This window comes from Vulpes vulpes, chromosome 7 (assembly GCF_048418805.1).
Source record: "Vulpes vulpes isolate BD-2025 chromosome 7, VulVul3, whole genome shotgun sequence".
Classification (NCBI taxonomy): domain Eukaryota; kingdom Metazoa; phylum Chordata; class Mammalia; order Carnivora; family Canidae; genus Vulpes; species Vulpes vulpes.
Window position 1 is genome coordinate 73,906,399 of NC_132786.1, and position 11,637 is coordinate 73,918,035.

Consider the following 11,637-nt stretch of genomic DNA (forward strand, 5'->3'; position numbering starts at 1 on the left):
CCCTAAGTCCCCAACAGACATTCCCCTAAAATAAGGAACTTTTCTTAGATAACTACAACATCTAAAAAAAATTTACAATAATTCCTTTATCTAAGAAAATACACATTACTTCCTTAATTGCATATGTACTTTTTGCAAAGCAGCACAGCAGAAATGCCATTATTCATACTCTGCTTGTCCACATGCTCCTGGGGCATGTTTGCTTGGTTCTTCTTGGCAGTAAGTTCCAAATCTTCTCAATTCTGTCTCTCTTCAGAGAAATCTCTAGGCTCCTCCTGGGAAGCCTCGGTATGTAGTGAAAGAGAAGAATACAGGGAAAAGAGGGTGAAGAAAGGGATATTTTGAATGGGGGATGGGCTCATCCCTCCCAATTTTTGCCCTTTTGATGGGCTGGGGATAGAATGATGATGATGTGAAGCAGGATAAAAGGAGTGGGGGCAAGTTTGTTTTCTCCCATCTGGGAGGGGTACTCATCCAGAAGTTATCAAAAACTCTAGTGCTGTGCTCTTCAGTAAATAGCCACCAATCACATTGGATATTTAAATGTAATTAAAATTAAGTAAAATGAACAATTCAGCTCCTCATTCACACTAGCCACATATGGAATGGCCAATAGTCACAGGTGTCCCATGGCTACTGTATCAAAGAATAAACATTATAGAACATTTCTATCAGCACTGAAAGTTCTATGGGACAGTATAGCTCTAGAATGAAATTCCAAGAGTGGTGGAGTACACCCTACCCCTGCCCTGCTGACAGACTGCCCAGGAAAATGAGTGAAGTTTTGTGGGATGACAATCTGCACAGCACAATCTAAGAACAAGCCATTCACTTAGCAATGGGACTCATGTCAGCCATGGAGGGAGCTGCCAGCTGAGGCTCCAGGGCCAAATACAGTCAAATGGAGGATAAATGGCCACTTGTGGGGAATGGGAGATAAGAGACTATGTGTAGGGTATGTGTGCACATGTGTGTATTTCTGTGCATATGCAAGCTCTTGCATCTAAATTTGTACATGCATTTATGGAATGCCGAGGAAGAGAAGAATCTCTTAATCATTAATCTACATTAAATGACCTCTAAGGTCCTACCTCTCTGAAGGGTGTTGTGTATTCCACTCCATATCTTTGGCCTGTTCTCAACTTTCTCTTGGAAAGAGATGCCCTGGTCTCTAGTGTTCTTTAGCCTCACTTGCTAGATTAAAATTTTTACAGAATTATTTTATATCTCTTGAGGAGAAACATACTTACAAAAACCTGAGGTCATTTTCTCTATGAAAATGGAATCTCTCTCATGTTGTGATATTAGCTTCTTTTCTCAATAGATTTAAAAACCAGGCACTCATTATAGTATGATGCAATTTCCCAAAAGTAGGGGTCAGGCATCACTGTTGGTATTTGAGAACATTTTAGGAGGCATATAGACACTGCCTTAAATAACATTTAGTCAGAAATGAGGAAATTATTCCCCTTTTGACTCCTTTTCAATTCTGATTGTATTGATGAGAAAACTTTCACTTTGATTCTATTTTTTAGTGCCTCTGTAACAGTTGTTAATCTTTTTGGTAACAGAGGGAAAGGGAACCTCAGGTTCTGAGCCTTGGGCAGGGGAGGGAAATCTAACTAGAATTTGATAACATCACTTTGTTTTCATTGTATTTATTTTTAAGTCGCTTTCTATTTATGGCAAGTGATTTCTCATTTTCCATTTTATGATAGTGATTAGAATATTCCTTTCCAATTAAAAGTACTTAAGAGTCTATGTCAATAAAGACATTGATAGAACAGATAGTAGATAGATGAAGGCCAAAGTTATAAAGACAGTACAAGAATGATGGTCATTGTGGAAGCTCTGTTTTGATGGAAAGAGTAATGGACATTATAGTCCATTCTAAACAAAGAATTGAATCAGAACTCCCAGTCATGGGACTTTGGGCAAATCACTTCAGGTCCCTGTAAAAAAAGGTGGGCAGCGATAGGGATAGTACTCATCTTGCCCAACTGATGAGATCAAAGGTAAGGATAAAGCAGGATATTTGGTAAACTTCAAAGGGGTGGTGATCAGGAGGGGGGCCTTATAGCCATAAGGTGTGTCATTACAATGACCCTGTGCCCATAGGACTCATAATACTTCATTCTTTCAAAACCAAAAGGACATCTAATTATTTCTGGATTCTGAGTCCTTCAGGGCAAAACTGGCTCCTTATGGGAATACTGGAAAAATTCTGTTGGTCCTGGCAGGGATGGGGAAGATGAATGGAAGAACTGGTTACCATCTGGTCTTGTCTCTTTTGGATAGAACTTGGGAGTGGCCTGAGGCCTCTGTCTACCCACATCAAGACCTCTATTCCGTACTGAAGAGCACAGCACACAGGGGTCTTGGGGGTGGCCTTTTGAGATGTATTGTTGCCCGAAACAGGTGTTTTGCTAAACTGGGTAGGGAAAGTTGTGTAACAGATATTCTCATGGATCTTGACTTTGAGGTTCCTGTTGTGTTTAGTGCAGTAGTTTCTCCTGGAAGATTTGGATTTCCATAGGTGGCATCCCATTGGCCTGAGAAGGTAAGGGGAAATAGAAACTTTCAGTCAATCATTTGCTCATCTTGGGCTTTTAGGAAAAATCTGGTAAGATCATCTGGGAAAAGATAGAATAAAGTGATTTGCTCCATTCTTTTTTTTTTTTTTTTAAGTTGGATCCACACCCAGCATGGAGCCCAACACAGGGCTCAAACTTATGACCCTAAAATGAAGACCTGAGCTGAGATCAAGAGCCAGACGCTTAGCCAACTGAGCCACCCAGGTGCCCTGTTTTGCCGTGCTTGATGAAGGATTACACAGATGTATGTGAAGTTAATTTATAGGAAAAGGTAGTACAAATTCTTTTTCTAATCAAATTAATGGTGTAAAAAATACCATCAGAGTTCAAAGGGGTACTATAGTCAAGAGATAAGATTTACTAAGAATTCAATCAGATCAGGAAAGACTTCTGATAGACTACAGTGCATTAAGGCACCAGGCTGTTTACTACACATCTTGTAATCATTATCTCACATTACACAACAATCCTATGAGATAGATACTGTATTCCCATTTCATCAACAAGGAACAGGCTTTTGAGAGGTTCATTTTTCCAAGGTCAAACAACAAGTTTAAGTTTAACTGATAAAAAATCTAATAAGAATCCAGTTCAATATCCAAGAATGAGCTCTAACCACTATGATACATTGTCTACTAGAATGTCAGGCCTGGAAGGAGCCTGAGAAATTTAGTTCAATTGAAACCCTTCATGAAACAGATAAGAAAACAAGCCCAGTGGGATTTCATTTGATTTTTTCCAGTTTGGCCATAGTAAAGGGTTTGTGTAGAATACCAGAAGAAAATGCGGGAAAGGAGTGAACATATATATTGAGGGTCTACATCTTGATTCATAGTTACTTAACCTTCATACCACCCTATGAAGTAGATATTGCTCCCATTTTACAGATAAGGAAATAAAGCCCAGAAATGTTAAAGCAAATTCCCTGAGGTTCCAAGATATCAAAACCAAAGCTCTTCTTCCTATAACATCCTTATGATTTTCCAAGCCAGGGAAGCGAGGTCAACTATGAAGAAATACAGCTAAGAGCAATGAGGTATCCTAAAGTGTTGTGAATAGGGAATGATGAATTAGAGACAGCACTTTAGGAAAGTGAACTTGGTGTGGAGAAGAGATTGGATGGGATGGATCTGGAGTCAGGAAGTGCTGCTGAGGAGTCCTTATATTGCAGTAGAGGCTTTGGGTGAAAAACCTGGATCTACACAGTAGCAAAGGTAGTTAAGAAGGAACAAGCACTAGGGATGCCTGGGTGGCTCAGCTGTTGGACGTCTGCCTTTGGCTCAGGGTATGATCCCAGTCAGGGGGTCTAGTCCTGCATCGGGCTCCCCACAGGGAGCCTGCTTCTCCCTCTGCCTGTGTCTCTGCCTCTCTCTCTGTATCTCTTATGAATAAATAAATAAAAATAAAAAAGATTTAAGAAAGAACAAGCACTCAAGAGGCATTAAGGAAGTACCCAAGAATTTCCAGGGTTCAGTGAAGTCATTGGAATGAAAAGGAGGAAAGAGAGATGGTGCTGAAGTCTTTTTTTTTTTTTTTTTTTTTGGTGCTGAAGTCTTGATGCAGAGCATTTGGGAGGACAGCAATGCCTTAGATGGCCTTGGGGAACTTAGGAAGAATCATCTTTGGAGGGGAGGGTGAGGAGGCTGATTTTGAGGGGATGGCAGGACAAAGTCAAGTCAGCTGTGAATCAGGAAGTTGGAAAGAGAAGAGGTTAAAGATCAGGACAAGGGTCAGAGTTGCAGATGAATATTTGGAAACCATCAGCACTCCAGGGATCCAGGGGTGTAGAAGCAGAAAGTGCATAGGATAGAAAGCATACCCTCAAAGTTATCTGTCTTCCCTAAAAATGGGGCAAAACTCTGCGTCTTAACAAAGAGAGATAAACACATGAGTACCCCTGATTCTGTCCCCTGCAAGCTTGCCTGCACTCACGTGTCAGTGTGGCACAATAGTGAGAGACCTAGATCTGATTTCCCCTCCTTTCTCCAGCAAGTCTGCGTTTAGAAGCCCTGAAAGGAAAGGCACAGATTTGGAATAAATGTCCTGAGTTGATCAAGCTGTGGGACAGAAGTCAGTCCACTGGTGTGTTTTTGTCTCATTCTCCCCCACATCCTTTCTTTTCTTGCCCCTCAGCTCCTGCTCTTCCACCTCCAGGTCCTTACCCACTTAATCTTACCTAAAACTCCCAAATACACTCTTTGGTAATCTCTTCGCTGTCTGCCAACAGGGTGCCACTTCGGTCGGATCGCATGTAGAAGCCATTGGGTGCCAGCACTGTGAGCAAGTTGCTTCCATGAAGCTCTATACAGAAGTTGAGAGCAAACTTTCCCCAAGGGCGAAAGGTACCAAAGGATGTTATTGACCAGAAGGATCCACCCTGTGCTGGGGAGGGAAGGGTGAAGGATGAAGCCCTTCAGTGGGTGTAGCCTGAGGAGGCTCCTGAGAAGCATGCCACCCCTCCCTGACTACCCTTCCCTGCTTGTGTTGGCAGGTGCCTCTATGAAAATGCAGGAGGGCTTGGTTTTGTTCTGCCAACCCATTCTGGGGGACTTGAAGTGTGAAAACAAACAGAAACTCCGTTTCTGATGAGTAGGCTCTGAGCAGCAGGTCCTGAAGTCTGAGTTGGGGGTAAGGCAGGACTAGACTGTGAACCCAGGGATGAAAAAGAGGAGCTCCTCACCCTGGAAGTGGTAGATGCCCTGGCGGCAAGGCAGCAGGTGAATGCAGTCGGGCTGATCCATATTGCACTTCATTAGGTCGTGTTCTGATGAGGTGCCCACATACCCATAACGACCTCGCAATACAAGGAAGCGACGGTTAGCTAATCGAATCCCAAATTCCTCATTTGGGCCTGAAAGAAATAGAATGGAGTTATCTGGATGAGCAACTTCTAGATGCTTTCCCAAATAGAAGCAGGAAAAGGGACACTAATTGCAGAGTGTTGTTAACATTTTAAGAATTAGTGAATGCCTACTATGTGCCAGATCTTAGGCTAGGCGATTATGGAATGTTTATGAAAGCACTTAGTACAGTGTGGAGCCCGAGATTTTAATCGTCTTTCTTCCTGCAAGATGTGTGAATCTGTTTAATTTTCATGATAATCCGGTGAGGCAGGCAGGTTGGATATCATCTCCATTGATAATGGAACCAGTGAAACTGAGGTTCAAAGGAGTGTTTGCTCAAAGGAGTGATGACAAAAATTCAGTGACACAGCAAATACACAGACCTAAATCTTCTGGTCCCAACTTCAGCGCTCTATTATATCCCAGCTCCCCCTTAAAGCATCTCTGACTTGGAATAACCCGGTGAAGGGGCTGTTCTACTCACCTGGAATGGTGGCATTGGCCATCAACAGGCCATTGTCCACAATGCCTAAGAAGCGTCCATTAGGAGACTGCAGGATGATCTTGCCACAATTCCAGTGCACGCGGAAGAAGGTGTCAGACTCCATTGGGTGTCCATTAGCCACCACTGTCCTGTGGCGCCTCTGGAGAAATTATAGGGAGCAGAGAAGAGAACAAGGACAAAATCTCAGCTTTCTTCCCATCATCTTTATTTCTAGACCCTTTCCTACATCTCACCCACTAGCCTTCTTCATTCTCCCAGGGCATGCTTTATGCTTTCACATTGTTTTTGGAAAACATATTATGACCTCAGCTCTCCCACTTCCCCAGTCTTTGCTATATCCCAGAGTCCATTATCAAAAAAGGACTAGGATATCCACATGGAGAGAAATAAACCTTGGCCTACACTCCAAAATCATTTCAAAATTAATCATACACATAAAAATGAAAATGTCTAAAAGAAAACATAGGAGAAATTCTTTGCAATGTTGGAGCAGTCAATGATTTATTAGGACAACAAAACCAGGGGGTCCCTGGGTGGCACTGTGGTTTGGCGCCTACCTTCAGCCCAGGGCATGATCCTGGGATCCAGGATCAAGTCCCAAATCGGGCTCCCTGCATGGAGCCTGCTTCTCCCTCTGCCTGTGTCTCTGCCTCTCTCTCTCTCTCTCTCTCTCTCTCGTGAATAAATAAATAAAAATCTAAAAAAAAAAAAAAAAAAAAAAAAAAAGGACAACACAACCACTACTCTTTCATAAAGTGGAGAGATTGAACTTCATCAAAATTAATAACTTGCTGCTCAAAAGACACTATTAAGCAAATGAAAAGGCAAGCCACCGACTGGGAGGAAACACTTAAAATACATACATTTGGCAAAGAACTTGACTTTAGAACATAGAATGAACTCTTACAACTCAGTAATAAGATAAGCAACCCAATGACAAATGGGCAAAAGATATGAAGAGACACCTTATGGAGAAGATACACAAATGGCCAATAAGCACATGAAAAGATACTCAACATTATTAATTATAAGGGAGATGCAAATTAAAGCCACAGTAAGATGCCACTACACATCCATTAGGTTGGCTGAAATTAAAAACACAGACAATACCCAGTGTTTATGAGGATGTGGAGCAATTAGAGCTCTCATACATTATTGGCAAGAATGTAAAATAGTATACTCACTTCAGAAAACGATTTAACATTTTCTTAAAAATATAAACATGGGGTGCCTCGGTGGCTCAGTCAGCTGAGTGTCTGCCTTTGGCTCAGGTCATGATCCTAGGATCCTGGGATGGAGCCTTGAGCCTTGTGTGGGTTCTCTCTCCTTCTGTTCCTCCCCCCCAATCATGATCTCTTTCTCTCTCCCTGTCTCTAGCATGGTCTCTCTCAAATAAATAGAATCTTTAAAAAGAATAAAAATATAGATACACATTTATCACATAACCCAGTATTTCTACCCCTATGTATTTGCCTAAGATAACCAAAAATATAGGCCCACAAAAAAACTTGTACATAAATGTTCCTAGCAACTTTATTCACAGTAGCCCAAACCAGAAATGACTCAAGTGTTCAACAAGCAAATGGAGAAACAAATTATGTTTGTGTTGGTGAGTAGTAGTATGGAACACTACTCAGCAGTAGAAAACAAACCACTGATACGTGGATCATGAATGAATTTCAAAAACATTATGCTGATGAAAGGAAGAGTACATACTGTAATATGATGTGATTCCATTTATATGGAATTCTAGAGCAGGCAACTCTAATCTATAGTGACAGAACATGTAACAGCGGTGGAGAGGAGGGCAAGGAGAAAGGGGAACTGATTACAAAGAGGCAAGAGGAAATTTTGTGGTGATGGAAATATTCTCCAACTTGTGATTGGGGCATGCATAGATGTGAACATTGATCAAAACTTATTGGGCAGCCCCGGTGGCCCAGTGGTTTAGCGCTGCCTTCAGCCCGGGGTGTGATCCTGGAGACCCCGGACGAGTCCCATGTCAGGCTCTCTGCATGGAGCCTGCTTTTCCCTCTGCCTGTGTCTCTGCCTCTCTCTTTCTCTCTGTGTCTGTCATGAATAAATAAATAAAATCTTTAAAAAACTGATTGAATTGTACGCTTAAATGAGTGTACTTTATACAATTGTGCCTCAATAAAGTTGCATTTTTCTTTTTTTAAAAGAGGCCCCATTGGATGAAACAGGGTCCATTGGTTGAAAATTGACAAGGGCCTCTACAGTTCACCTCAGCATCTGCTCACCTGCCTTAAAGAAGGAGAAAGTATGTCTAGAATGGGAGCGCTCAGGTATTAAGGGTTCTCTTGCTCAGAAGGCAAAGGTCTCACCTGGGCTAGGTAGCAGCCATTGGCTGCACGAAGCTGCAAGGTGGAGCTCTCATCATCACATTCAAACTGGAACAAGGACATTGGGGTTACATGCTCAGAGGCAGCATATATCTCAACATCTGAAGGGAAAGAACATGTCAGAAGAAGCCAGATTCTGGCCTCACCCTCAGTCTCAGTTCCTCCTCCACACTTCATGGCTGGGTTCCCTGTTTTCCCTCCTCAGCCTTCTCTGCCTTCTGTTGGACCGTAGGAGCCTGGAGAAGACCCAGGCGACTTTTCCCTGAAGCCCATGCCCTGCCTTATCACCCTGCTCCATGGCCTAAGAGATCCTGCTGGGACCCCAGGATCTTCCTTCTTGGGAGGTTCAAAAATCCTTACTGATCTTGAGCACATTTTCAGCAGCCAGCTCTCCCTCCCTCCACAGCTGTTTTGAACCCAGCACTTGCCATAAATGATGGAGAGGAACTTCCGAGTCTTTGACCTGAGGCTGACCCACGTCGGACAGCGCTGTAGGATGAACCACTCCTCGCCCCTGTGGGGATTGGAGCCCAGGCCCAGGAGCAGGCGTGCACCCTGTGGGTACAACATGCCTCCTTCTCCATCGCTTAGTGCCACAAGCCCTCCAGGCCGTACCTGCATGTGAAAAGCTGTCTGTGTTGAGGGTTGGGGGACCAGCCGGTCTAAGTGGGACAAAAAGAAGTGTGTTGAGGTCTCCAGGTGGTAGCATCCATCTTGGAAATGCAACAGGAAGCCACATTCCTCTAGGCAGGGAACAGGTGCATCCACCCAGACGCGGCCCACAGTGGGGTCAGCCCGGGCGTAGCAGTGGTTGACAGGGCTGTAAAGGATCACATGGACATGTAGGGCTGGCCGGGGGGTCCACATGTGGTAAGCTGAAAGCACCCTGGAGTTGCAGAACACATCCTCACCATCAGACTCCAGATAACGACCACTAATTATGCATTGGAGAGTCCACTTGCCATTGCGGTGGAAACGCAGTAGGAAGCATCCATGGTGACTGGTCCTTGGCCGGCCATAGCACAGACTGCCATCTGCCTCACACAGGAGGTAGAGGCCTTGCAAGCTCCTCAGTCGTACTACAGCCTGGGTGTCGTGCTCATTGCTCACCAAGATCTCCCAGGTCTGGAGGCATTGGGAGGGAGAAGAAAATGTACTACAGCCAAATGACTAGGCCAGGGAGTCCTACCACCATTACTCCTGGCCTAATCCTAGAACCTTCATGGGGACCAACCACCTTCCCCTCCACATCGGCCTCCATGTTGACTGTCAGCTCTCCCGCTCTCTCATCCAACAGTAATCGAAAGATTTCGGGAGGTCTCTACTACTGGAATCAGAGTACTACTCAAGATCCCAGGAGAAGTTCTAAATGCCTACCTCTTCTAGCTAACCAAAGGTAAACCTTTTTCTCTCTTACTCGGTGGCTTCCTTCAATACCTAATTTTCTAATTAGTGCTCTGGTTTAAGTTTTACTTTTCTCTTCCTCACTGTTGTCCCTGGATAGCACACTAGCTAACACTCCCATCCCCAGAGCCCACCTCCCCAGCGTGGCAGGAGAAAATCAAGATCTCTTACAGGTGGGCCCAGGGTCCAGGGATAAGGATGGGAACACACACAGTTGAGATGCAATTGTCTGGCTCAGCTGTGATCAACCCTGTTGTAAACGAGAGCCTTGCTGCTACCTCACTCTGTAGTGCCATTGTGGGGTTGCTTACATCTCTCCCTAAAATGAAGAGCTTCACTCTCTTAGGGCTTTAGAGTTCCCCATTCCTAAACCACAACCAGGACAGTATCACCAGCCCTACAGTCCCTCCACCCATACATCTTGCTCTGGACTTCCACAATTCTGCCTTCCAGCCTGGGCTCTTGACCTCTACTCATTGTGATGACACAACCACCCAGTGTTGGGGCAGAGGGAAGAAAGCAGCCGGAGAAGACAAGGGCTGAGCCTTTGCCCCTCAGAACAGGTTTAGAGAGGAGGAGACAGAGAGAAGGAGACCTGTGAGCAAAATCCTGGGGTAGGAGGGTCTCAGCCTAGTAGTGACAAAGGCTAGGAAAATGATTAGGTTGAAAGTGTACCCCAGGCACCACACACTCACACACATATGAAAGAAAGAGAGAGAGAATGTGAAAGAGCAAGCTTGGCCACTGGGAAAAACAACTCCAGTACAGGTTTGCTTTGTTACCTGTCTCCGGCCCAAACCCTTTGCAGTAGCAGTGACCGTATTCTTATAAGCCTCAGAAGTGAGGTAGGATCCTGCCCAGCTGATGAGCCCAACCCTCAGCTCCTCAGGGTTGGGTCTTCGTGTCCACTCCACCTCATCCATGGGGCCGGCACCACAGGTGATGACTCTGTCCGGCCCTGCCTTCCCCCCAGTGGTGCGGTTCCACAGGCCATAGGGCCTGGAATCAGGCCTGTAGTACCCACCAGAAGAAGTTCCCGGAGAGAATTTCTCAGGCAGAGGCTGGCCTAGGGCCCAGCACCTCTGTGACCCGGGAGCATTGTGACTGTGAAGGCTGCCTCTTATGCACAGTGAGGAAAGGGCACTGGCCTGGCAATGTCAATTCACAGCCCAGAGGAAGTAGGTCTAGGGCTTCTGGCGTTAACCTCCCCACGCAACTCCAGACACCAAGGTAGGCTGAGCTGAGACTGGGAATCAGAATTTTGGCCTGTGCTGGCGCTCACCTGTGACTATAGGCAAACATCGTCTTCACTTGTTTCCCATTTTAATCACAGGATAAAAACCAGCCTCTTTCCTCCCTAGGAAGTAACTTCTGCTTGGCTCCCTTGGGACTCAAGTGTTTTTTTAAAGTTCAAGATATCCAGGAAAAATCTATTAACTTTTACAGCCCTTGGGAGAATGAGGCCAAAATGTCTCAGAAGGTACTTTTCAGGAAATGTGAGGAAACCCTAGATAGATAACCAGCAAGGATCAAATTACTCATATTCATCAGAAAGGGCTAGCTCAGAGCAGGGGAAGGAAAATGTTCTAGATGGGAAGAGCACTGGGCATCTCCCTCAGAATCCCCAGCTGCACTGCTGCTGGGCACATGGCTAGTGCACCCTTTCCCTCAAAGGGTCCCTGTTGGCCAACAGCCTCTGAGACTCACTTCTTACAAAGCTCATGGAGAAAATCAGTCCAGAACCTAGAGAAATTGACATGAAAGGAGAAAGGCAAGAAGAAATAATGGTGGCGATGGTAGGTTTTAAGCTTTGCTGGGATTCAAAGAATGGATAGTGTGAACCACACTTGGACAATAGCCCACCCTCCTGGTTCCATACATACATTTTCCTAGTCCTCCGTGGTGGGGGGTGTGGTAGTACAGGGCAG

The 11,637-nt window shown here is 44.8% G+C and overlaps 1 protein-coding gene across 2 annotated transcripts; it reads right to left on the reverse strand.

Moving 5' to 3' along the window:
- Positions 1-71: 71 nt before the first annotated feature.
- On the reverse strand, positions 72-11,569 carry FSCN3 (fascin actin-bundling protein 3). 2 transcript variants are annotated; one of them, XM_026010780.2, is made up of 7 exons: positions 10,492-11,569; positions 8,734-9,430; positions 8,288-8,406; positions 5,922-6,081; positions 5,275-5,445; positions 4,771-4,976; positions 72-2,552 (listed from the first exon to the last, which is right to left on the reverse strand). In XM_026010780.2, exons 1-6 carry the CDS (start codon positions 10,630-10,632, stop codon positions 4,771-4,773), a joined length of 1,494 nt encoding a protein of 497 aa, XP_025866565.1. In that variant the 5' UTR covers positions 10,633-11,569; the 3' UTR covers positions 72-2,552. The 2 variants fall into 2 exon arrangements, with proteins under 2 accessions (XP_025866565.1, XP_025866564.1); XM_026010779.2 differs by lacking the exon at positions 10,492-11,569 and having other exon boundaries at positions 4,771-4,971; positions 8,734-9,630.
- Between the last annotated feature and the right edge of the window lie 68 nt (positions 11,570-11,637).

Excerpts from the sequence above, each read along its gene's own strand:
- FSCN3 (XM_026010780.2), bottom strand. The coding sequence starts at position 10,632 with ATGGATGAGGTGGAGTGGACACGAAGACCCAACCCTGAGGAGCTGAGG. Across the intron at positions 6,082-8,287 it reads ATGGCTGCTACCTAGCCCAG|AGGCGCCACAGGACAGTGGT; the intron begins GTGAGACCTTTG and ends TAATTTCTCCAG. Across the intron at positions 5,446-5,921 it reads GGCCAATGCCACCATTCCAG|GCCCAAATGAGGAATTTGGG; the intron begins GTGAGTAGAACA and ends TATTTCTTTCAG.